At 40.7% G+C, this 25770-nt stretch overlaps 1 protein-coding gene across 9 annotated transcripts in view; it reads left to right on the top strand.

Annotated features, from left to right (window-relative positions):
* MGA (MGA, MAX dimerization protein) overlaps positions 1–23542 on the top strand; it is a 63546-nt gene extending 40004 nt beyond the window's left edge. For 7 of the 9 annotated variants that reach the window (XM_017810063.1, XM_017810054.1, XM_017810073.1 and 4 more), the window contains 8 exons: positions 10333–10457; positions 11806–11857; positions 13468–13653; positions 14354–14465; positions 15937–16170; positions 17257–17433; positions 17877–18029; positions 19050–23542. In XM_017810063.1, coding sequence (XP_017665552.1) covers positions 10333–10457; positions 11806–11857; positions 13468–13653; positions 14354–14465; positions 15937–16170; positions 17257–17433; positions 17877–18029; positions 19050–20350 — 2340 coding nt within the window. In that variant the 3' untranslated portion in view covers positions 20351–23542. The remainder of the gene's footprint in view (positions 1–10332; positions 10458–11805; positions 11858–13467; positions 13654–14353; positions 14466–15936; positions 16171–17256; positions 17434–17876; positions 18030–19049) is intronic. The other 2 variants (XM_017810102.1, XM_017810112.1) reach the window with 2 other exon arrangements.
* Positions 23543–25770: the final 2228 nt, after the last annotated feature.

Below are 25770 nucleotides of genomic sequence, written 5' to 3'. Positions count from 1 at the left end.
TGTAGCAGGTAATCTAGTATTTCTGTTATTTTAAGCTGCTTCCTTCTACTTAGTTTTTGTAACCTTAGTTAACATCTATTTCTGGAAGGAATGTTTGAATCCCTCCTTTAATTCCTTTTGAAATTTAGTAATACATTTAAATAGTATATGAAAGCTGTCATTCCCTGTGATATAAAAAAAATTACTCCAAAAGTCAGAGAATAAGGGTAAAGCTTTGTGATTAGTGTAGTTAGGATACGTTTACGTTTTAATGCTCATAGAATTTCCATCAAATTTAACAAAAAAAAAATTAAAACAAAGCAATCCAATGGTAACTCTTTAATATGTTTTTTTATATATCACTGTATGACTTAAACAGTGCATTGTTACTTAAAATTTATGAAGTTGTGGTTTTGTAAGTCAGTCAAATGGACATAAGAAATGAGATAGCCTTGGGATGAGATACAAATGGAGAGAGAAAGGTTAAACTGTAAGAGAACTGAAGAATAGAAAAAGAGGACAGATTATGTTAGTTTCTTCAGGAATTTGAAAGTATAGAATTCTTTTAGTCCTTTTGTGTTAATGTAGTCCTCTTGCAGTTGAAAATCTAATTAGAGTTCTTTGTCTTCTAACCACACAGCTGGTACAAACAGGTCCAGAAGATTCCTAAAACACCTGGGCAATAACTTGGTACGGGTACTACAGGAGCCAGCTGGGAAAGGTGCCCTCCTCCCTTGATCTGTTACTCTTGAGTGAATTGGCAATTGGTGGCCATCTTGGCCACAGGAACCATGAAACAATCAAGTTTAAAATCTTTCATGACAGGAGGAAAAGTGCCAGCAAAACTTCAACCCTGGATATGAGGAGAGCAGACTTCAGGCTGCTCAGGCAACAAGTTAGTAAGGTCCCCAAGGAAAATGCTGTTGAAGGTGCTGGGGTTCATAAGTGCTGGTCACTTTTTAAGTACCACCTCCTAAGAGCACAGGATCAGGCAATTCCAAAATCTAAAGTCAGGGAGGCAATGCAGAGGTTCAGCTTGGTTAAGCAGGGATCTTCTGGAGCTAAGGTGAAAAAACAAAGTGTGTGGCCAGGGGAGGCAAGGTCAGGTGACATGGGAAGACTACAGTGGTGTTGCTCACCCCTGCAGGGAGAAAATCTTTGCAGCCAAAGATCAATTGGAGTGGAAGCTGGGCAGCACCGTGGGGGACAATAAAATGAGTTTTTTAAATATGTTAATGGCAGAATGCAGACCATAAATAACATCGGCCCATTACAGGATGAGGATGGTCACCTCACAAACAAGGATATAGATAAGGCAGAGGTGTTTGATGTTTTCTTTGCCTCTGTCTGCAACACTAATGATGAGCTCCAGAACCCTGAGCTGGGGGACCGTGACTGCAAGAATGTTATACTCCCTGCCAACCTTGAACTTGTGCAGGATTTGCTGCTCCACCTGGATCCCTACAAGTCTATGGGGTCTGATGCGATTCATTTGAGGGTACTCAGAGAGCTGGCTGATGTCATCACAAGACCTCTTTCAATGATTTTTTGAATGGTCTTGGGAATATAGAGAGGTCCCAGTCAACTGGAAGCTGGTAAACGTTGTCTCAGTTTTTAAGAAGGGCAGGAGGGGTGACTCTGGTTACTACAGACCTGTCAGTATCACTTCAGTGACTGGTAAAGTTATGGAGAAGATTATTTTGGGAATTATTGAAAAACACATAAAGGCAACACTGTCATTGGTCACAGCCAGCATGGCTTCATGAGAGGAAAGTCCTGCTTATCAAACCTAATTTCCTTCTATGACAACGTAACCCACCTGGTTGCTCCAGGAAAGCCAGTTGATGTAATCTATCTGGATTTCAGTAAAGCTTTTGATACTGTTCTCACAGGATCCTTCTGGACAAAATGTCTATCCCACAGCTGGATAAACACATCATGTGGTGGGTTAGCAATTGGCTCGTGGGTTGAGTACAGAGGGCAATAGTGAATGGGGTAACCCTACCCTGTCACTAGTGGGGTTCCACAGGGCTCCATCTTGGACTCCGTGCTCTTCAACGTCTTCATGAATGACTTGGATGCAGGACTTGAAGGCATAGTAAGTAAGTTTGCCAATGACATTAAATTGGGAGTAGCTGTTGACTCCCTCAAAGGTAGAGGGGCCCTGCAGAGAGACCTTGACAAATTAGAGGGCTGGACAATCACCAACCATATGAAGTTCAACAAAGGGAAAGTGCCAGATTCTGGACCTGGAATGGGGCAACCCTGGATGTACAAACAGACTGGGGAATGAGATGTTGGAAAGCAGTGCCCCAGAAAGGGACCTGAGGGTCCTGGTCAATGGCAAGTTGAATGTGAGTCAGCAGTGCCCTGGCAGCCAGGAGGGCCAACCCTGTCCGGGGGAGCATCAGGCAAAGCATTGCCAGCCAGTTGAGGGAGGGGATTGTCCCGCTCTGCTCTGCAGTGGTGCAGCCTCACCTTGAATATTGTGTGCAGTTTTGGGCACTGCAATGTAAGAAAGATATTAAGCCCTTGGAGAGCATCCAAAGGAGGGCAACAGAGATGGTGAAGGGTCTTGAGGGGAAGCCATAGGAGGAGTAGTTGAGCTCACTTGGTCTGTTCATCCTGGAGGAGACTCAGGGGAGACCTCAATGCAGTTACAACTTCCTTGTGAGGGGAAGAGTGGGGGCAGGCACTGCTTGCTTCTCTGTGGTGACCAGTGAAAGGACCTGATGGAATGGTATAAAGCTGTGTCAGGGGAGGTTTAGGTTGGATATTAGGAAAATGTTCTTCACCCAGAGGGTGGTCGTGCACTGGAACAGGCTCCCCACGGAAGTTGTCACAATACCAAGCCTGACAAAGTTCAAGATGCATTTGGACAATACTCTCAGACACATGGTGTAGTTCTTGGGGTGGTCCTATGCAGGGCCAGGAGTTGGATTTCGATAATCCTTGTGGTTCTGTTCTAACTCAGGATGTTCTATTATTCTATGATAGCCATATCCGGAGTAACTCAATTTAAGTCAGCAACTGGCTTTTAGAGAATGTGTTTAACTTCCAGAAAAAATGACTAAAGAGTTCATATTACATCTTGCTATTCTCAGACAAGATGATAGCATCTCAGCTGCATGAAGGTGAGCAAACTGAAAGCAGATGTTATTTTTGGAAGTTCTTTCAAGCTGAAAACTGAATTGTTGCTGTCTCGTCTTCACTTGGGTGGTGACAGTTTGATAAGTCCTGTATCCTTCAATAACTTGAGCAGAGTTATCATCAAGTTTTGAGAACCATGGTTAATTCTTGCCTGATGTCAGATAAGCGTTACGGATGTGATAGTCTTCAGAATTTGTTGATAAACCAACAATAATATATAGGTCACGGAGTAGTCTGTTATCAAGGTTGATGTTTTAAAACTGTATTTTCTCTCGTCCTGCAAAAGGATGATGAAACAAAAAAGTAATTATTAGTGATTGTAAGAAATGTTTGTTTTGGAAGAAAATTACTGTGCAGGTTTTGACTAATAAGGTTTGGGAAGCCATCTAAGGGTATGTCTTCACCACAAGCTCACACAAACACAAGTAAGCTAGCCTTGGTTGTAGAGCAATAAAGCTGAGGAATGAGATCTCAGAGGACTGTAAAAACTGTCTGGAATTTCGGTTTGTTAGTCTGTACTACCTGCAAGTTGAGTTAGCATGTCAATGCCTAATGGAGAATTCAGTTTTGAATCTAAATGTGTGTTATTTTTCACTGGTATGTACTCAGTGTAGTGCTTACAAGACAGAGCTACTACTGTTTGTCAGACTGGGTGAAGTCAAGTCATGTAAACAGGCTAGTAGAGGATGTTTATCCGTTTCATTAAGCTAGTGGAGACATGGAAGCAAAGAGTACATGCATGTCCACTAATAGTTTTGTTTAGTGGAAAGACTTATGACAGCTCTTTCTCTACTAGTTTGGAATGTGGACTGGTTTTAGGTGCTCAGAAAATGGCCATTTAAAATCTCAGAAAACTGTGAGAAACTGTCAGAGTCAGGATGATTGCTACTTTCCTGCAGTAGCTATTGCTTTCTGGTTTAGTACATTTTTCCACACTGGTTCTCATTGTAGAGACTTAATTGTTCTTAATTTTGCATATCAATGCCCTTCATATTACCTTCTTACCTTGTGCTGATTTTGAGTCTTTGACTTAAGAGACTCTTGCAGTCTCCTCCTCTACTCAACAGCAAGAGAGACGCTTCCTGAGATGGTATATTTGCCCTTTTGCATCTCCTACCCTGAACTGCATCAAGAGAGGCTTAGGAGGGTTAATCAGTGTGGGTTTGGTAATATGAATAAAACCTTCTGAGAGATCTATAGAAGCAAACTAATTAGTATAAGGACCTGTTGTTGGGAGATCACCTGGGAGATGACGTTAAACTCTTGATCTCCATGGCATGATGATTACACACAAAGTTCCTATTGAGAAGGACTGCTTGGCCTGGGCTAAGTCACAGGCTGCGTCTCCTAATTGTTCACATGCATTCTTGTTGGCCTAAGCCAAAACCACACCAGGAGTTGTTCTGGTATTTTAATGCTACAAATAAGAGTACCACAGTTTAGTGTACTAGTCTAAATACAGCTTTTATGTCTGGCAAGTTACTATATTTTAAGTGTTATTTAAAAGTGGTTTTTGGTCATTCTTGTTCTGAGGTGAATATTGAAATAATAAGGAACTATTATGAATTATTATAAAATAGTGGTTTAATAAAAAGTGAAAGTGATATATTTTGTGGACAATTTAAGTTCTAACAATCTCTTGCATGTTCTCAGCTTTTGATCATGAAATTACGCATTTGCTTAATGACATCTGTTGTCATCTAACCCCCTTTCTCAGCGCTGTCGCTGAGGATCCTCTACCAACAAGCAATTTGCTCTTTAGAAACCAGCAATAGGAGTTTAGGCTACCAGGAACAGACAGAGAGGAATCAGAGGAGAGAGCTTAGAAACACGCAAAGAAAAGCAGAGAGGGAAAAGAGCTGTCATTTCCATGCTAACTTTAGAACTTCTTTTGTAGGGTGGGATTGCTCATCTGGTGTCTTCATTCCTTGGGGTATTTTGCCCTTAGAAGCTCAAAGGCATTTGGAAGTTATGTTACTACAGGAAGTAGTTTGGAAAGACTGAAAGTAGCGTGGAAAGACCGATGCTAGAAAGGTAGGGCTTCCACGAGCATCTTCAAAAATTATGCTAGGCTATGGATAGGATTCAACCTAAGACAGTTTGGCAGTACTTACATAGGAATAGCTGTTCTTAATGTCAGAACTTAAGTGGACTTCTGCCAATCTTCATGATTCTGATACTTTTCCTGTTAATATTTTGGAGGTAGAGAGGAAAGATTTACCAACCCAGAAGCATTTTTCCCTTTGGGGTTGGATGTAAGAATGAAAAAACTTATTGTTTTGCATATATTCACATTTAGAATGCGTAAAATTAAAGATATGAAGTTCTTGGTGGTCAACAGTGTTTAATTCTTTTTTTTGCCCATCTGTCATGAAAAGGTTGCCACATCTTGGGTTTTGAATACCATTTTTCTAATATGATAGCGTGTAGAAAGTTCCAGTTCTAGAAGAGCTCTAACTGGATAATTGCTGTCATCCCTTTGATTAGGCAAGTGTAACTTATCAGCACTCAAAAGCCTTACCTTGACAGTGTTTCTATGGTAAGATAATTTTTCCTCATTTTTTTCCCCTTACTCTCTGAATTGTATCATCTTTTGAACTACCCTGCATGACCAACTTCCCTGCAGTATAATGATATCCAAATGTATTTTAGACAGAGTAGTTCTGCCCACTGAAGAAAAACAGCATGCATTTCTTGCATGTAGAGGTCACAGAAGTTATACTGTATAAAGTGGAAAAGCTTAGAGAAAGTATCAGAAGGTTTTCAGCATAAAGGTGGCTTTATGAATGACCCAGGAGAGCAGGTAGGAATGAGAAGTGCTCTTTGTATAAAGAAATAGATCTGTGTTGCCTTGTACCTCTTTTACATGCAGTATTTTCAACATAATAGCAAGTATCTGATCTGTGATTTAAACAGTATCTTTATTTGACCAGTTTTTGTTTGGCCAGTTTTTTTAAAACTCTGGGTTTATGATACTTTTCTTGTCAGACTCTCAGGAGGATTAAAAAAAAGGCTGTGGAAGCAGCTATGCTGCAGGTTTATGTCACCTATTATAGTTCTACAGAAGGTCTGTGTCTGGGAGATACTGCAGTTTTGATATCTTAGAATCACATAATCATTAATGTTGAAAAGACCTTTAATATCACCACGTCCAACCTTTGACTGAATACCACCTTGCCAACTAGACCATGGCACTAAGTGTTACATCCTGTTCCAGGGATGGCGACTCTACCACTTCCCTGGGCAGCCCATTACAACACTTGACAAACCTTTTTGTCAAGAAATTCTTCCAAATGTTCAACGTGAACCTCCCCTGGCTCAGCTTGAAGCCATTTCCTTTTGTCATGTCACTTGTTACCTGGGAGAAGGGGCCAACCCCCACCTTGCTACAACCTCTTTTCAGGTAGTTGTAGACAGAGATAAGGTTTCCCCAGGCCTCCTTTTCTCCAGGCTGAACAACTCCGTGCTCTCAGCTGCTCCTCATAAGACTTGTGCTCCAGACCCTTTACGAGCTTTGTTGCCCTTCTCTGAACATGCTCCAGCACCTCAATGTCCTTTGCCTAGAGAGGGGCCCAAAACCAGACGCAGGATTCGAGGTGTGACCTCACCAGTGCTGAGTGCAGGGAGATTGTCACTGGCTGGCCACACTATGCTTGATACAGGCCGGGATGTCATTGGCCTTCGTGGCCACCTGGGCACACTGCTGGCTCGTATTCAGCCGCTATTGACCAGCACCCCTGTGTCCTTTTCTGCTGGACCTCTTTCCGGCCACTCACTCTGCTCCCAGCCTGTAGAGATGCCTGGGGTTGTTGTGACCCAAGGGCAGGACCTGGCTTCCAACTTCTTTTCTTCTGCTTTCCCTGCCTTCCATGCTTACCAGCTAGTAGAATTTCATTTCAGATTCAAGCTTGTATTCTTCTCCTCAGCCAGGGAATTTTTGGAGCAAGCATGAGAGGAGTTGTTGAAAAATTGCTGACTGTTTGCATAAGTGAGATTTTTATGTAATTTTTATGTAATAGAACATAGATTTTTTTAGGACTCTGTAAGTATATAGAGCCACTTGACAAACGTGAAACAACTCTGACTACTGTTTGCAGGCAGTGTCTGAAAGCTGTTGAAATACCTATGCTGAAGTGCAGTGTCGTCTTAACTCGGTCACAATTTCAGTAGCTCCTGCATATGTGTTCTGGATCTAGACTGCAAGCAGTATTTTTTTGACCTCGCCAATGTCCCAGGGACATGGTGTCTCCTTACTTTCATTCTTCTGCTTGGGGAGTGGTGGTGATATGTCCTGACCAACACGTCAAGTTCCAAGTGACGTGCTGCTTCCTTGGTAAAAGCAGTTTATTTTCTCTGTGTTGTATTAGCACCAGGTGGTCCCAGTGCTAACAGTTCTTGCTATATGGGGCAATATTTACAAGATGGACCAAATTAGAATTTTGTGGGCTTTAATGCAGAGGGAGAGAGACAGTACTTCCTTAAGTGTCTGCCAGTGCCAGCACCATACTTTTAAAGTCAGATGAGAATTTCTTTTGCCTCCACGCTGCTCTTCATATTCATACAAAAACTGTCATGGCATAGCTGCTCTGAAGGAAATCTGCAAGAAACCCCAAAACTTATCAGTACTAGAAAAAAACTTATTTCCTTCTCAAATGCAGAACTCACCAGAGATCAGAACTGCTTTCCTGGGGAGGGAAGAATGGTGCCTTTTAAGTCAGCATGTGTGGAAGGAAAGAGTTTCCTAAGGCTAGTAATTTCTCATCTAAGGTCACTCTCCTTTGTCTTTCTTTTTCAAAAGATGTGACTTTCTACAAGCACAGAGATAATAAGTAATGTGTGAGTGTGCATAGCAGCTTGTAGAAGTAAGGATGATTTTCTGTTCAGATCTAGCAGCTATAGCTCATAAACCTGCTTTGCTTTGTTTCAGCAGTAATATCTTGATACTTCATAGTATGGGAAGAGGTGTCAGCTTCTCTGCAAGTGAGTAGTTTAGAAGTTTATACCCCTTTCTGCATGGAATCTATACTGCCAACACTTTGTAGGACTCCTCATGATATGAATGGATGATGATGGAGGATGGAATATTTAGGAGTGGTTTTACGGGGGAGAGGATGCTGCATCTTAAAAGACTGGGAGATTCTACAGGCACTCTTGCATACATTTGTGTGTATGTATGTAGACACTAGCATAAATGTACTGTATACACACACACACTTTTATATATACATATTGTCTCAGTTTAATGAGACTGAAGTGTTTTGCTAAGGAGAATGAGTTATGAGGAAGACCAAGCTCCTCCCTCTAAGCAATTGTAAATCTGAAATTAGGAGGCTCCAATTGAGGAAGTACGGAGAAAGAAAAAAAAATAACAGCCCTTTATTAAAGGATATATGTGTATTGGCAGAACAACAAAAGAGCATGAAAACAACTAAACAATAATCCTGTGCCCAGAAGTCCCCTTCCAAAAGGAAACAGTTCAGTACTTTCTGCCTTTTGGTGCAGTTCTAACCACGGCCAGCAGGGGGCGCTGTTGGATCCCCGGAGGGGCAGAGCTGCAGTTGCTCGGTGTCGGTCGGCAGGGGGCGCTGTTGGGCCCTGGCGGTCACTGCGGGGGCTCCGTGCGCGGGAGGAGCCGAAATGGAGATTTCCCACCTCACCGAGAAGGGGAAGGAGAAAAGGGGAAAAAAGGGAGTCTTGCCGCAAACTCACGCTGTTGGCAGCTGGCTCTGGCCAGGACTCTCCCAAAGGTTCCTTCACAGAAGAGTCAGGCCTCTCCGATGAAACCTGAGCGAGTCTGGGCTTGGGGCAGAACAGGGTGCAGGAGAACGGAGGCAAACCGGGGCCAGAAGCAGGCAGATGACCCGACAGAGCCTTTCCACACATACCCCCTCCCTGAGTCAGGGCAAAAGTGAAGTGCCTGCCGTTTCCTGAGGAGAGGGAAAAACAACTACTCATCATACCCCCCCTTTCTGAGGGCTATCAGCCTGGAATGTGGATCTGCTAGCTAGTTCCTTTGTGTGTGTCAATCACCCTAGGCAAACACCTACCCCCTCCTTCGTTCAACATCTTTTACAGTGATGTAGGGGAAAGAAAAAAAAAATCTCCCTTGGTTTTTTTAGAACAAGTAAACCTATGACACACACTTTTATATATACATATATTCCCTTAGTGTTTTTTGTGATTAACTGTTTGCATCAATTTCAGGTAAGTATTCAGTTCTGAGAAGGAGATTGCAGCTCCACAAAAGGAAAGAAAAGAAGCACAAAGAGAAGGAAGGAAGGAAAGTCAAAAGAAAATAATAGGAGGAGGGCATGATTGGGGTAGTTCAGGGAAGTGGGTGAAATAAAGTACAGAATGGAAGTATAATTACATTTTCTTGCTTGAGGAGAAAGAGTTCTTCGTTCTGTAATCAGACCAAAGAATATAATATAAAAAACGTGAGTAAAAACTGCGATAGAAAAAAATTGGCTGAATAGGCATGTTTTCTTGGGGGGGGAGGGGTATCACCTGGTACTGCAAATGGCCACAAGATAGATAATTAAGTCTTGTAGTTGGTACAGCACTGCAGTTGTTCTCTGTCTCTGTCTTCACGGATAGTAGCAAGTTTTCTTGGTCAGGCAAGCATGGAGAAAAAGTACTCTTCAGAATACAATAAATATTTAAAATAATGATTGAGCAGCATTTTGGGAAGAGCCAAAATCATCAAAATCATGTAAGCAGTTTATGACCCAAAGAAGCCTGATTGTATGATGTTCTGACTTTTGCTGTCTTAGGTATGAGAGACCATTATTAAGGTGATAACTATCTTAACTTTTCTAAAGAAAAAAGTTACTTAGCAAGAGTCTACAGTAGTAGATTGTGTAAAGGAAGTTTAATCTTACTTCAAAATGGAGTCAGGAAAGCTCTGCCATGTGAAAGCTTTTCTCTCACACGTAGTAAAAGCATAAATGATAGAGGTGGGTTCTGCCTTTACCAAAATTCATTTTACAGAGTTGCTAGTGGGAGGAATTCCTGGAGGCGACACTTAAAATAACCACCTTCTTAGCACTTTTTGTTGGCCAGTGTAGCTGGAGATGTTGATTCTTTAGTGGTTCTAAATGTTATAATGTAATCTCATTTGAGACTGAAGTGAAATGGTGTTGGCCTGAGCGCCATTGCTAAGTAGATACTCATTTAAAAAAAACAAAACAAAAACTGTTCCAGGATGTGCGTGAATACAGAGAGGATGACGAGCAGGTGGACATTGAGACCGTGGAGGAGCTTTCAGAGAAGATTAACATTGCCCGTCTGAAGGCCACAGCTGCTAAAATCGAACCTTCCGAACAGAAGTAAGCATCCTTGGAGAGCACTGCATTCAGTTGTGTATTTTATTGATGAGCTGGCATCAAATGAACCCAGTAAGCAACAGGTTTAATGTGATGACAAGATAAAGCAAGGTTTCTGTCAGGCCTTCCTGAGCACTGGTGCTTCCCAGTGTCTGTGAGGATGGTGCTGTCAGAACTAAGAGCAGTTTCAAGGTATCTTAGCCCTTTTTTTTCCCCTCTAATTAATTTCTTTATGGGGATGTGTATCTTGTTATGTAAAATTATTGAGTGAATCGCCTCCCTTCCTGCAGACTGAATATGAGCGGGGGTCATCATTGTTTTAAACATGATTTTGCAAGCTTTGTTTATTCTTGCTGGTGGGTGGAATTCAGGCAGGAGCAGTCATTGGGTTAATCCCTGACTTTGTAAATGAAAGCTTTGTCTTTAGGACCATTGCCTGAGCAAAGGAAGTATTTTCTTATTGACATATAGTCTGTTACGGTTGGATAGCTTGGCTTTATTTTTTTGGTTGGTTGTTTTTGTTACTGTTGCTTCCCTTGCATTTACAGTGACAAATGCAAACTAAAAACATGGCTTATTTGAGGTACGTAATGATAGTCATGGCTGTTTCTCAGTTGCACCAAACAAATGAACGGGGATTGTTTCATTTAATAGTTCTTTTTGTTTGAAGAAATTTTTTTGTCGAAACTTTGAAAAAACTGGTTATGCTATATACCTCCCAGATAGTTCACTTCCTGCCCCCCCTTTTAAAGATGCAGCTCCACTTTTATCCTTAGGTGGTGACTTTGCTTTAAATTGTGAAGATCTTTCAGTGACAGAGAAAAACAGATGTCACGATTTGTAAAAAATATTTTTCAAATGTGTGTGTTCTTTGTTTTCTTGCAGCTCCTGAGATATGAGGAAGCTGCTGTTATTATATATTAGGGTAGTAATAAATGTGAGGATTTTGATGGTAGTTCTTAGTGGGGGAAGGGTTGCTCTGCTATCTATATTAAATCTGTTTTCTTAAAAAATGTAATTTACCAAAACATAATTTAAAAAATTACTTTATGCAGCTAACAGTCATGGGCTGAATTTATTCTCTTTGGCATATAGTGAAACAGTTTGTCTTTAGCACTGAGATAATTGCACAGCTTTCAGAACAATTCAATTATTTCAAGGATAATGGCATTGGAGATAGAGTTCACTTTCTTGAGAAAGCTCAACATTATCCTGCTTTCATGCAGTTATACAAAGAAAAGTTAATTTCAAGGCATCAAAATGAGCAATTCTAGACTGTTGGAATGTAGTTAATGAGGATAGAGTATATGAGATGAGTAGTGTTGGGAAAAACTTTTTACCTTTCTTCCAGATACCCTCCTCCTAATTCTTCGGATGAAACATTATCAGAAAAACATACAAAGGTATATTTTGCTCTTCTCTTTCCTTTTGGTATCGCACTTCCATTTTAAAGATAAATTTTCATCTCAAGGGCAACTCTTAATGTGATTTATCTGCCTTCCAGATACTTGTGATTAAATGCAAGAAACCAAATGTGTTTATGCAGGGAGGGTGCTCAGTCCACATCTCATTCAAGCAAAAGGACTGCTGCTGGCATCAGTGGGCTTCAGATTCAGCTTTATCTGTGGGAGGAATATCTGTGTTTTATTTATGACTGTGTTTGCTTAGGTTTTGTGTTCTTGACATAAGTAATTTTTACAGCACACTAAAAATAATAAGAAATACTTTCACATATGAGAAGACAGTATGTGGGATTATATAGGCATAGCCTTGGGTGCAGGGTTTCTGAAAACAAGAGTTCAAACAATATGTATTTAGGCAAGTTAAAGATATCACAGAATCCTTTCAAATCAAAACTCACTGCAATCCTTCAGAATTTTCTGCTGTATTTGAGGATGGCTTTGAAGCCAGTTTTGCTAACTGTCCATGATAACTGTCTGTGATATATTTGATGTTAGCTTTACAGCTACCTGCTGGGGTGGGGTGGGGCTTTGGGGTGTGGTGCGAACCTGTTGTATGTCTTACATAATAGAGCAGACTGGTGTGTAAGCCTTTGCCTGAGACAAGGTGGGTTCCGGGTTGCTCTTTCTGTCTCACCTTCTCCATGTGTCCTCCTCTCTGCCCTTAAATTTACGTTGTAAGGCCCTCCCTTCAAAGGAACCTAATGCCCAACACAGAGGCAGATGCAGCCATACTATGCTCAAGTCTGTCTTGTGAGGACAAAATGGATATTGAGAGACAGTCTTCAGATTCCTTCTAAGGCCAGAAGGCTGACATTTGAAGCAGACCTAAAATTATCCAAAAACCTGCATTAATTGCTTCCCCATTAAATAAATAGCATAATTCTACAAAACCTGTAAGAGTAATGATGAAACAACAAACTTTCAAATCTGTAGAGATTAGTAATTTTGCTTATTGTCTGTCAGTCTTTCTAGAAATTTGAGCAAATTGAAAACCAGAGCCTCTTTGCCACATTCTGTTTCTTAGTGGATGTCTGGGGTGATAAGTGTCAATGCCGTCTTCGACATTCTTACTTACAATGTCTCTTGGCCCCAACCCATATGAACCTATGCAAGAAAATGGAAATCAAACTAGTTTAACTTCAGGGAAAAATTCAAGTCTCCTATTTTGGTGTGATTATTTCATTTGTTAGTAGACTTTTTTTGACAAGCACACAACAAAAAATATTTGGCTCAAACGTGTGATTTTGCTGTAATCCCACGGTTTATCTGAGTAACCTTGTATTGCAAAAAATAAAAGCTTACGAATAGAAGGGACTCATGATCTTTTCCTTCAGGGTTGATATGATTTTGTTGGTCACTTCTTTGGTCAGCATTTCATTTCTTATTGCGTGTACTTCTGACTCTGAACTTTCACGAAGACATAGTAGCAGGATAGCATGACATGGAATCTTCAGGTGTCTGTAGAAATGTAAAATATGCCTGCATTTGAACATTGTTTGCCATTACATTGCCTTTTTTATTTAAATTGGTCCATCTGGTTACTTCTCCAGCAGAAACATCAGACCTGGAAAAGAAAGCTGAAGTCTCAGGCAGAAGCCTTTGCTCATTACCGCCAGACACACACAGCAAATGAACGTCGGCGACGCAATGAAATGAGAGGTCTCTTTGACAAGTTGAAGAGAGTTCTGGGGTTGCAGAATCTTCCCAAGGTCTCCAAATGCTACATTCTCAAGCAGGTAAGTATTTTGAAGCTTAAGTGAGGAAGAGAATCATTTAATCTGGACAGAGTAATTATGCTAGTATGAACTCATCAAGTGAGTCCCCGTGACTAGAGAACTTCTGTCACCTCTGCAGGGCTTTAGGATAAAACAATATCTGAAAGAATCTGTATTCCTAAAAGCTTAATCTTGATGACACGGACGCATGTTTTAGATTAACCCCCCCCCTTGTATTCCTTGTGAATAATGGACGGTTAAGTCTTAATTCCTTAACAGTTACTATGTACCAGGAAATTTTGAAGGCTTACTTACCCATTGAAGGCTTACTTTTTTAGTGCTGCAGAAGATAGCGTTCTATTAGGTATCATACTGACACTAAAACTTAATTGTAAAGTTGTAAATGACAGGAAACAAAAATATAATCTGTAGATATATATAATTGTGCTTATCATCTGTAACTAGAAACTGTGGGATAAAAGTCGGGATTTTTTTCTTAAAAATTGTTGAACTTTGGAGGAGGGACAAATAAGATGTTTATCACTCTTCAGCCTGCATTTAGAGAAAGCTGGCATTCCATACTTCACGCTTTCTCTGAGTCCTGTGTTTTTGGGATTACAAAAATGTCTAAATAAATTTTGTAAAGGTTTCTGGGAAGGAAAATTATTTTATTATTTTCTGTGTCACTGGCTTATAAATCAGTTGCCTCATACTTTTCTAGGCCTTTGAAGAAATCCAAGGACTGACAGATCAGGCAGATAAGTTTATTGCACAGAAGAGCTTACTGACACGCAGGCGTGATTGTCTGATTCGAAAAGTATCCACGCTTTCAGGTGAGACTGGTTTTGGATACAAACTAGCTGTAATAATGAAAGAAAAGGCTTTGAGGAGTGGGAATGGGTGGAGTAATCTGTGGATCCAGGTATGTCATTAGTTCACATAAAATTTAGACTCACTGCAAAACAAAGACGTGCTAAGCCCTGACTCATTGATAGGCTCTTCATGCTGATAAGAACTGCTTTTGTTTTCCATCATGCCCAAAGGAAATGTAGAATTATCTTTGTGCTTCGAGCCATGGGCTTGGGTTCCTTTGGAAGGGTGGGAGTGACAAGTGATGGTGTGACTTCATTCTGTCATTAGTCAGTTCCTGAAATGATTTTTCTGCTCGGTCCTTCACACTTGTACACAGCTGTCTTTGGTCAGTACCAAAACTTCTGATTCCTTTCATAGCTTTGCAAATAATACTGCTTTTCCAAGAACCAGTGCTGGCACCTCTGTCCATAGAACAAAACTGCAGTAGAGTCTTAGCTGCTGCTCATCCAGGCATTTCAAGCCAAAACCATGTTGTACTTACTGTGTCTTTCTGTCTCATTTGGAGGTGTAGGAATGCTGTGACACATTTTCAACCAGTGCCAAAATGCATGAACAAACAAAACGTTATTCCTGTAATCTTCTTATAGTCTGGGAACATAAACAGGAGAATACCTGTAAAGTAGAAATGAAGGATACTTAAATATAGTGTATTTATCTGAACCAGTTCATGTATATTTGAGGTACTTGACTTAAAAAAAAAAAATAAAAAGTGTTTTAGGGAAGTCTAGTAATACAGAAATGTATGAGAGGCCTTTTGGGCAAAGAATGAAAGCAAATAACTTCACAAAGTAGTTATCAGATCTTTTGCATTCCTAGTGAAGTACCTCAAAGTTGATGAGGAAAAAGTCCTCTCTCAGGAGAGTTAGTTAAATATAGACATAAATACTAAGCAGAAAACAAGCTAGTATAGTTACTTCAACTTTGGTCATATTAAACTGTATGTATCTGCAGAAAACAAATATAAAATTTGTGTGTTTGTCCGAGGTTAGAATTTTCATGGCAAGGGTAAACTGTACGTGAATTTAAATAACAGGATCGATTAGTCCAAGAAATGTCGTTCTAGGTAAAGGTAACACTTTATCCGGTAGTCGTACATTCATCGTTAGAGAAATGGAAGGATTTTTCATAGCTGTGGGTGTTTTCAAATAGTACTTGTTCAGCAGGAGCCTGTACTTGTCCAAGCTGATTTCTGCTTATTAAAGTGACAGATAAATTCTGAAAAGTATTGATGTTTCTGAAGGAAAAAACTGTACTGGAATAAATAGGTAATTGCTTCCCTCTGATACTAAATATGCTATTTACTTGATGGGGATGGTGGTTATCTGTTATATAGTAATTCTATGGTGTCAATGGATTTTTAATTCTGTCTTCGGTGGTTTAGTTTTGGAAAAAGTTTGAAGATAGGCTGACTCTGTGATGATTTTTCTGTAGGAAAGACAGAGGAGGTTGTCCTGAAGAAACTGGAATATATTTATGCCAAACAAAAAGCAATAGAAGCACAAAAAAAAAAGAAAGAACCCGAGCCAGAGAAATCTACTGCAACCTCAACTGCTAGCACACAGCAAGAAGGATCCTCTGCTCCCCACAGAGAGCCGACCCAGATAGCAATGACAAATAGAAGAGGCAAGCCATTGATACTTGCCAGAAGAGGAGTCCGCGCCACAGGTGGGCTAAAAGGGATGCATGTTTTGCGTAAGGGGGAGACAGGCATTGAAGCAGCACCCCCTGGGAGGACAAAATGCCAGGTGGCTTGTGCTGGCAGCTTCACTCTTGAAACAGACTTGTGTATAGAACCAGGAAGTGTCCATGTGATAGGTGTGGAAACCATTTGCGTTCAGTAAGGATGAGACCAACACTACTGAGATCTTCAGATGAACGTGACTTTAGAGTTTCAGCATGATGGGAAGTAAATTCTTATTAAGTTGTCCTTTGGTCTCTGGGAGTATCACTGCAATCTGGGAGTAATTTTTGAAAGTCAAAGGTGGTACTATTTCTGCTGACTCAAAACTTTAAGTTCAACTGCCAGAATGCTGGAGTTGCTAGAATTGATTCGGTTTTTAAAACCTCACTCCTCAAACAAGCTAGCTCTTGAGGTGGTGGAAACTTGCTCTTAAATTAAATGACAGAATTGTCAGACACTTGAGAATTTTTTTGGAGCTGAGAATTGGTGGAGAAGTGTTCAGCATTTATGGAGACCTTCACACCATAAATGTAGGAAGGAACAAAAGAAAACAGAAATCCAAACTTTTGTGGTAGTACAATTGTAATACTCCATGGAGATCTGGTGATGTTTCTTGTTTTGGAAATATTAAGTAGACCTTACTTGAAGTATTCTTGGACTTTTATAAACAACTGGTCATTCTGGTTTACCAAGCTTAATGTTCGTCCAGTCCTGGGGAAGTTTGGCATCAAAATTCAGATGTGATGAGAGAACTTCCTTGCTTTCTTTGGACTGAACCAAGTCCCCTTTGTAATTTCAGCCAGACTGCTCTGATATTTGATCTGGATGCCAGTCTGGAGAGTTAGGATTGTTACACTACATGAAGAGATAGTATAAACTGTCTCTAGCTGTGTAGGTGCAGTTCCTGGAGCCTGCATAACTTCTGTAGCAGCTTTTATTCTGGGCTTTGTAAACCTTCTAGCTGGAGTTGCTTCCACAGCTGTACTTAAAGCTGGATTGCAGGATGCTGTTTGCCGTCAAGGGTGCTATGCCAGAATAAATTGGTGTTTTGCGTACTTCCTTTTTTACAGAGGACTCCTCAGCCTCTCTTACCCTAACTGCTGCAAGTGTAGTCATGACTCCACAGGGGCAGGTGCTTACACTGAAAAGCCCCCTGGTCCCAGGACAGGTAGCAGCTGTTCCTTCCACGCTATTGCAAGCTGAGTTAAAGCCTCGAGCTGTCGGTACTACCATGACAGCACAGCCAGGTAAGATCATGTGAGAACATGTTAATGAATATCAGTATAATGCTGTTCATGGATGTGCATAGCAATTTACAAAGTAATGTGTTACTTAATTTTTGCTTTAATTTTTTGGATTTTTTTTTTACAACTTAACTGACTGAGGTACAACATGGCTCTTATAGGAGAGATTTTATGAAATTAATTCAAACTATCAATTTATGAACAGGTAAGTAAAACATGTTAAATTTTTGTTGTTCACAAATTAGGTAAACATAGGGAAGAATTCCTAATCGCATAATCAGTCTGTATTTCTATTTTTACTACTTTAAGATGTTATTATAATAAGTAAAGCCTTATAATAAGTAAAGTCTTGCCTAGAAGTGCACGGCTCTTATTTTCCAGGCTTAATTGAGTATCTGAAAGGCTCTTATTTCCACCTCACCCCCCTTCCCCTTTTCTTGCATAAGGTATTACTTCTGTGATGATTCAACTGCCAGGATCAACAGTTCCTGTCCAAGTAAAAGGAATCCTTACTAACTCTACCATTCCCATTACACTGTCAACTGTTGCTGGAAATCCAGTGCCCTCAACAGCAGTATCAGCTACGGTGCCCCATTCAGGTAAACTCTTTGTTTTCATGGATCTCTGTGCTTGCATGCAGGGTAGATTATCCTTGCAAAACTGAAGGTAAATTGTTTTCTCACTAGGAAGTAATGATAAGTATTATTGTCTGGGTATTCAAAGAAAATCACTATTAAATGTTTTGAACCATTTAGAGGGGCTTCTAGGGAATTATAGGTGAGAGCTTTTTAACTTTCCTTCACCTCACTGAACCTCCTTGCCCTCAGCAAAGTCAGAATAAGTGGAGACTGAAATGCGTCCCTAGTGTAATGCATCCTCCTGGGGAAGGTGCAGTGCAGAGTGGTGGTATGGCTGCTGAAAATCTTTGCCCATCCAGGCTCTTACTCTGGCATAACCCTTTCCCATACCTTGCCAGCTCTGCTGCCTGTGGGATAGCCGTTTTTCAAGACCCCATACTGGTAGTGGATCTAGGCATGGGAAGGTTCCTGCCAGCAGTGTGCTGCTTGCTGTCTGTTGTGTTTAAATCAAGCCACCTACTTTCTGCTTGACTGTAGTCATTTGGTCACAATGAAAAAGGAAAGTTCATTTCAGATTTGGGGCTGGGAAAAATCCGAGTGCTAATAACACTCCTTGGAGGCAGAAAATAAGTAATTGTTTAGTCCCTGAAATTCCTCTGTAGTGCACAAAATCAGTACTGCAAGATGTGAGCATAAAAGCAAAGCATGAAAAAACAGTAAGAGGGAAGATCGTCATTCTCTTTTCCTTGTGCATCACCATCAGAACTTTAACCATTACAGTTAGTTGTTAGTTGCATTGTAGCAGGCTGCTGAAGGACGGGACTGGGCAGGAAGTACTGTGGAGCTTGGTCTTGTTCTACAAGTTGAAAATTAAGTTGTTGCTGTGTTAAAGCGTCACTTGACCAAACCTGTGTAATCAGTTTAAATTGTGAATAGCAGTTTACTTGAGGACAACCTGAAAGAAGGCAAATTATATTTATCTAGAAATTACCTTGCAGTTAACATGTATCCTGATGGATGCTGCTTTTTGTGGTTTTGCAGAAAGCGAAGATTCATTCATGATGCCAAAGATTGTTAATGTAACATCACTGGCTGCTGAGGCAAGCATGAATCTAAACCTGAACCGAAACAAAAATTCTAATACGACAACAGCTGCAGGTACTCCAGCTTCTGAGAAATCTTTGGCTGTAGCACCTCTTGAAACTAGGAAGAGTGATAGCATCCTTTCAGAAGAAACAGTCAAACCATGTCCAGGAGACAGTGGTGGAGATGGAAGAAATGCCACAGGTCCTACAAAAGTTTTCTTTGAAAATAAAGATGGCCTTCCACAGCTCCGGAACATACCACGTACAAAAGAACCTTCAGAATCGTTCAGCAAAAAGCTCTGCATTGGTGAGTTTGTAGGAAGCCAAGCCAGGAGGAAAGACAGTGATCCTGGAGGAGAAAGATTAAAATCTAAAGAAATGCCATTCCGTAAGCTGCAGATCAAAGATTCCAGGATAGAAATGGAATTGAGGAAAGTAGCATCTGCAATGGAGGAAGCAGACCTGGATACAAGTGAGATACTGAGCAGCATTGAGGAAAGTGATGACACTGATGAAACCCTCACTTCGCTGCTCAATGAGATCGCCTTCCTCAATCAGCAGCTGAACGACGATGCTTCAGCTATGTCAGAACTGCCCACCGCTCTCAACTCAGATTTCTCTCGTAAAGATACAGAGGCTCGTCGGGGAACAGCCAGTGATCTCTCTGCTGCAGATGGGTCTTCCTTCCAGTTTGGTCATTTGGGAGGCAGTTTTAAGGACCTTTCTGAAGTTCCAGAGGGTAGTGGCTCTTTAAGCCCTCTCTTGCTGCACCTGGAAGATGATGACCTTAGTGATGGGGACAAGATCTCCGGGGAGCCTTCAACTGAAGCAGATGTCTTAAAGATAGTGATAGGTGCTGAAATGAAGAATCCACTTTCCAATCTCTCTGTAACCAGTGGTGGGAATGGCAAAACTGTAACAACCTTGTCAGATACCACTAATGTGAGTCCACCAGTTTTGCAGATGAAAGCTAATCCAGAAGCCAGTAATGCTGAAACTTCGTGGAGGCCCATGCCCAAGCTGGCACCACTGGGTTTAAAAGTGGCAAGTCTGCCAGTGGACTCAGAAGGGCAGAGTAATAAAGTGATGCCCTTATTGGCACCTGTAGTTGGAAAACTGGCACCTAGTGGGGTAAAAACTTCATTACCTGCAACTCTTCAAGAAGGACAGGATAACAAAGTGATGCCCACATTAGCACCTGTGGCTACAAAATTGAATACTGCTGGGATCTTGCCTTCAAATTCAGCAGGCAAATAAATGAAGGGGTTTTTTTATCAGAGACTGGGATGGAGATGTGGAGCAGTGTGAGCCAGTGTCATTGTTCAGCAGCCTCCATTGTCGGCAACACTTGTTTTCTGTAGGCATCAACACTGTTCATCTGAGGGGCAGGCCCCAAACTGAGAGATAAGTATTATGAAACTTCAACATGTTGATGTGTTTTTACATCACTGTTTTATTCTGGGTGTTCTCCTTCCCTTTCTCAAAACAAATAAGTTGATCTATAACCATTGCTGGGCACATGGTATCCTCCCAAAATTGGATCCTTCACAGAAATAGTTTTTCAAAGGACTGAGAAACTGAGACTGTTGAAAGAGATTTTTTTTTTTCTCTCTCTAGTAGGGAGGGAGCTGACTTACTTGTTGGGGAAAAAAATCTGGATTACATGTAAATTATCTATGCAGAAATGGCATTGTTCACATTTGGTGGTTTTAGTATTTGCAGAATATGATAAAGGTGCAGAAATCAGGTTGCAGTTACTCTCAAAGTAAGCGGAAGGGAAATCAGACTGTGCAGAGGGCTGAAGTGCAAAGGATTTTTTTTTCTTTGGTGCTAGATGGTTCTCTAGCAGATATTAGTTTTAGGAGCTTATGCACAGAAAATTTTAATAAATGTCTGTAACTCTCACTGCTTGGGGAAGAAAAATATATTTCCCAGTGTAATTAGAAGTAGGACGGTATGTTAACTTTAATAAAACTGTCCTCACTTTCACCTCCTGCTCCCAGACAAGTACTCCCTCCTTTGATGGACATCTGTAAGGAAAAACTACAGAGTTGAAAGAAAATGTGGACACCCCATTGCTACATCTTTAAATACAATGCTGAAGTAGCTTGAGTGTTTTCCCAGTTCCTTTTTTTTTTCTTTCTGTCATTTTTCAAGATGTATGTGGTGGCTAGGAGTGTTGATACCAAGTGTTGCTTCAGAAAAATACAGAACACTTTCAGGACTGTTGTAGCCTAGCATAAGTGAGCAAGGTGTATATATGAATGTATATATGAAAATATGTGTATAGCTTTTCAAACCTTTCTTTATGAATTCAGGAAAGGTACTCAGAGGTTTCTCACTGCATTTGCACAAGCTGTGTATAGCAAAAAAAGACAACAAAAATGCTCATTACCAGGGAAATAGGGCAGTATTGAATCATGAGATGTATTTTTTATTCTTCTCTACCACTGCTTACTCAATAACCTGTAGATGCTCTTCACTGCTCAACTGTTGGATATGAAGGGCCTGCAGACTGTAAAGATATTTATATTTTTGTACACAATTTCTGTTTTCATAATTTTCTTGACAAATGAAGTTTTCAGCCTAGGAGAGAGGATTTGTTAATGAGTGTAAACACAATCTTTTCCTATCAGGTTTGTAAATATGGTGTGCTTGGGGGGCTTCTTAACTGCTCCAAAAAGGTAAAAAATGTTGCCATGAAAATTGAAAATTATACAGAATTTGATGGTGCATTTTGCTTTATGTTTAGGAATGTAATTCCATGTTGTTCCACCAACAGCAGCTGGAATCCCCCCCACCCTCCAAATGCCCCATCTTTGGTGATGCAGTAATACAGGAATTTCATCTTTCCAGCACTGAGGTTGCACAGGTGTTGTGAGTGATGTTCTTCCACAGTTAGGGAGCAGTGTTTGTACTCAGAGCAAACATATGCCCTGTTCAGTAAGCTGCATTTTCTGGATCCATGTCTACATTAGATCCATCAGGGAATACACATATCTTGGGTGTTTCCTTATCTTTTATTAGCTTATATAGGAGAGCTTATAGGAGAGAAGCCCTTCAAGCTCAATATGCATAAAGTTACTCCAGAGACTACATAAAAAAGGTTCTTCACTTGGCCATTCTAAACAGTGTGTTATAAAGCAGTCACATACAACTCTCTGTTGCCTTTTGCATATTTATTATTTAATATTTGGTACAAGTCCTGTATTAGTGATTTGGAAAAGAGAGTTTAGGTCATTATGAGAGTCCTGCAGGGTCTTACAGTTGTCACTGAATGCCTTAGGAAAGGGGATTTACATTCCCAGGAAGTACTTTTACATACGTTGCTTATTATTAAGGAATTTTAACCTTATTTTAAACCAGTAGAAATCTGGAGTAACTAAAGTAGTTTACTAGCACTACATCAGACTTAAATGTTATTTATCTGGGAATCTGGTTCTGAGCATTTCCAATAGGCTGAAGTTGCCTATTTTTTTACTTGTGGCAGTTTGTTTTGCCAGTAGATTTTATTCCTCCTGTGTGAGAGACAGCATCCAGACCTGTGCTGTGATTCCTTTCAAATTCCTAATCACTGACCCCTCTTTCTGTACCTCACCCTTCTATGGTTCCAAATAGCCGATTTTAATTAGCACATAGAATTGTGTGCTTTCTCTGGGACTGAGAAGGCTGTAACTTACCATGATAATTGATCAAACATGATCTAAAATAAATACTGTACTTTTGAGGATGTTCTGTTCATTATCACATAGTGTAAAATTCCTGGATGTATTTATTGCTTGGCATTGGGCACTAAGTAACACTTTACTGCAATAAAAATGTACTGTGTAAAGGTGACAGCAAAAATTTTTGGCCCCTGAATGTGATTACTAAATTAACTAAGGAGAGCCCCCCAATTTGGCTGCAAAAGGTGGTAGTTGGTGCAGTTACAAGAAGGATCTATGAATGGGTTCTGCTAGTCAACAAAGCATGTTCAAAATGCTCTCAGTTTTTGCTTATTTCACTGTCCCATGTGTTTTTTGCTATGAATATTTTGCTATGAATTTAAATGATGACTTTCTTTTGCTCTTCCCTTAAGCTCCCAAACCTTTTAAAAATTATATATGCTATCATTTGTGGCAATAATCATAGAATATGGCACCTACTGAGAAGACTTTGGAATCAAGAGAACAAAGGAAACCCCTGCAAGGCGCACGCTCTCACTACACCAAGAGACCTGGAGATTTTCTTTGGTTTTTTACACATCTGTAAAGAGACTGGAATGTTTTTAAGAATATAATGAAATGTCAGATTTAGCTTTTTTCCTTTTATATATTAAAATATATCTTTCCCTTTTTTTTGCTTTTGAAAAATTGATATTTTTGTAGAAATCTAACAGTACAAGACACTTAACTGTATGTGAGGGACAAAGTGTAAAACTAAAATAAACCAATCAAGGTCGACTAGAAACTGGCTTTGAAAGTTTGTTACAGGGAGGGAGAGGGAGCAGAAATGATGTGGTGGCATGTGCTGTTGGTGACACGTGGCACTGGAGCTGAGCAAGTAACACACACATATGCTCTCAGGCAGAAGTTTTGGCAGCACAAACATCTGTGTTTTGGTTCAAATGATCAGACAGTTCAGAGGAGATTTCTCCCTTTAGTCTTGAGCAGTATGCAGGAAATATCATTGTTTGTAAGAAGAGATTTTGACTTGCTGAATTCAGAAAAGGAGTTGAAGGGCTTTATTTTCACCAAGGTGCATCCTGAGCAGGAAGCCAAGGGGCTTAATATTTGATCATGGCATAAAAAGAAAAAAAAACCAACAGCTGAAAGATTAAATGCACATAAAAGCACTCTCCAGATGCCCTCCCTTAACCCCAAACTTGGATTTATCCTTTGTATCCATTTCCTTTAGAGAAGTTCAATGCCAGAGCTTTCCTAATGGGAACAGGTCTGCAGATCTGCCTTCAAATGAAGTGTTAGAGGAGAGGTTTTGTAAGAAGAGATAGATAAAATGCTTGTAATTAGTCACCGTCTATTGCTTTTATGTCCATTAAGTGGGAGATAACACACTTGGAAATGTGGGGGGTTTTTTTGTTTGGGGGGGGGAGTGTTTTGAGGGATTTTTTTATTTTCTGTTATGTAGTAAACATCTATAAATGAGCAAGTCACAGACCTGAGGTCTGAGGTACAGACCTGAGAAGAGATACTGCAGAATTTATTGTTTTTTAAAGAGGAAGATCAGATTTCACAGGAGAAAATGAATAAAAATAGGTGACGGAGTCAATGTATTTTTGAAAACTTCTGATGAAACCCTTCAGCAAGGCCTCATCCCACTACTCCTTATTTTAAGGAGTAAAGTTACTTCTTGGAATAGAAAGGAATATAAGCATAAGGTACATCCAGTCAGGCTTGCAATGGAAAAAACTTTCCAATAGATTCTCATGATCTGTGCTGGGGACCTGTGTTTTCCAGCATATTCATTGTGTTCTTGGAAATACAGATGATGGTACAAATAAGCTCTGTCGACTATGAAAAGTTACAGGGAGCTTTGCAGTAACTGATTCTAAAGCCAGATTTAAGTCCATAAATGCAACCCAAAAATGTGCAGGACCAGTTTGTCCATAATTAGCAATGAATGGAATCTAAATTAATCACTGTCATTTGGGGTCATGGTAGTAGAGGAATTGTGATGCCATTTGTTTTCACTTAAGCTTGGTGTCTATTTGCCCTTTTAACTGCTGCTATAGACCAAGAAGGCATCATCACACCACTGTATACTTGGTTATTCCTGTTAATTTGGATATTGTGTTGCCTCAGATGGCAACAACCCTTGTTGTCCATCTTGTGTCTCTTGGGAGTTGGAGGCCCGTGATAGGTGAGAGCTCTTTTGGAGGTGTCCCCCTCTTCATTCTGAAACAGAATTCTACTCCTAGGAAGATTTAGAGTCTCCACTTGTCTGAGAGTCTTTTCTGATGAAGATAAAAGCCTCAGTCTGTCCTCCTCACCAGCCACCTGGGCCTCGGCCAGGCTGCCAGCACAAACGTCCTGTGCAGTATTTCAAGCAACTGGAAGGTCTTCTGCCCCAGGCTTCCAGTCCCACAGCTTCCAGCACATTCATCAATGCAAGCACATCCTGTCACCAGTGAGGCCTCCAGGACCTATGGTTGTGTCAGTAATCCACTTGTGCATCCATCCAGCAGCCTGGGGTGTCTGACCTGTGTTGGTGCAGGGATGCCCCTGCTGTCCCCTGTTTCTGTGGGGCTGCTCTCTAACAGCCCCTTGCTGGCAGCAGGGTTCCTGTGATACAAAGCACAAGCAAAGACCTCTCCTTTCTTTAATGATTCCATAACTGGAACCACTTACCTGATTCATCTGGCTCTTATAAGAGTTTCAGTTTTTGGTAGGACTGTCAGTGTACAGGACTCTAGTTCCTCGAGGTTACAGCTGTTGGCCCTGGCTCTCTTCTGGTGAAAAGCAGATGCTGGAAATCAAAGTGGAGGTGACATTTTAACCAGCCATCCCTGCACACTTTGCTCCTCAGCTCTCAGCATGGGAGTAACAGCTGGCTGGACCAGGATCCCTGCCTGTGTGAGATGTGGATGTGAAGGGGGTGTGATCAGTGGGCAGCCATGCATGTCTGGCCCCAGTCAAAACTACATGGGTGTGAACAGGGATCAGTTTGTCCTCTGTCAG

This window comes from Lepidothrix coronata, unplaced genomic scaffold (assembly GCF_001604755.1).
Source record: "Lepidothrix coronata isolate B3197 unplaced genomic scaffold, Lepidothrix_coronata-1.0 Scaffold1, whole genome shotgun sequence".
In the NCBI taxonomy this organism is placed as follows: domain Eukaryota; kingdom Metazoa; phylum Chordata; class Aves; order Passeriformes; family Pipridae; genus Lepidothrix; species Lepidothrix coronata.
The sequence above is the reverse complement of the archived record's forward strand: the minus strand, read 5'-3'. Positions and strand labels throughout refer to the sequence as shown.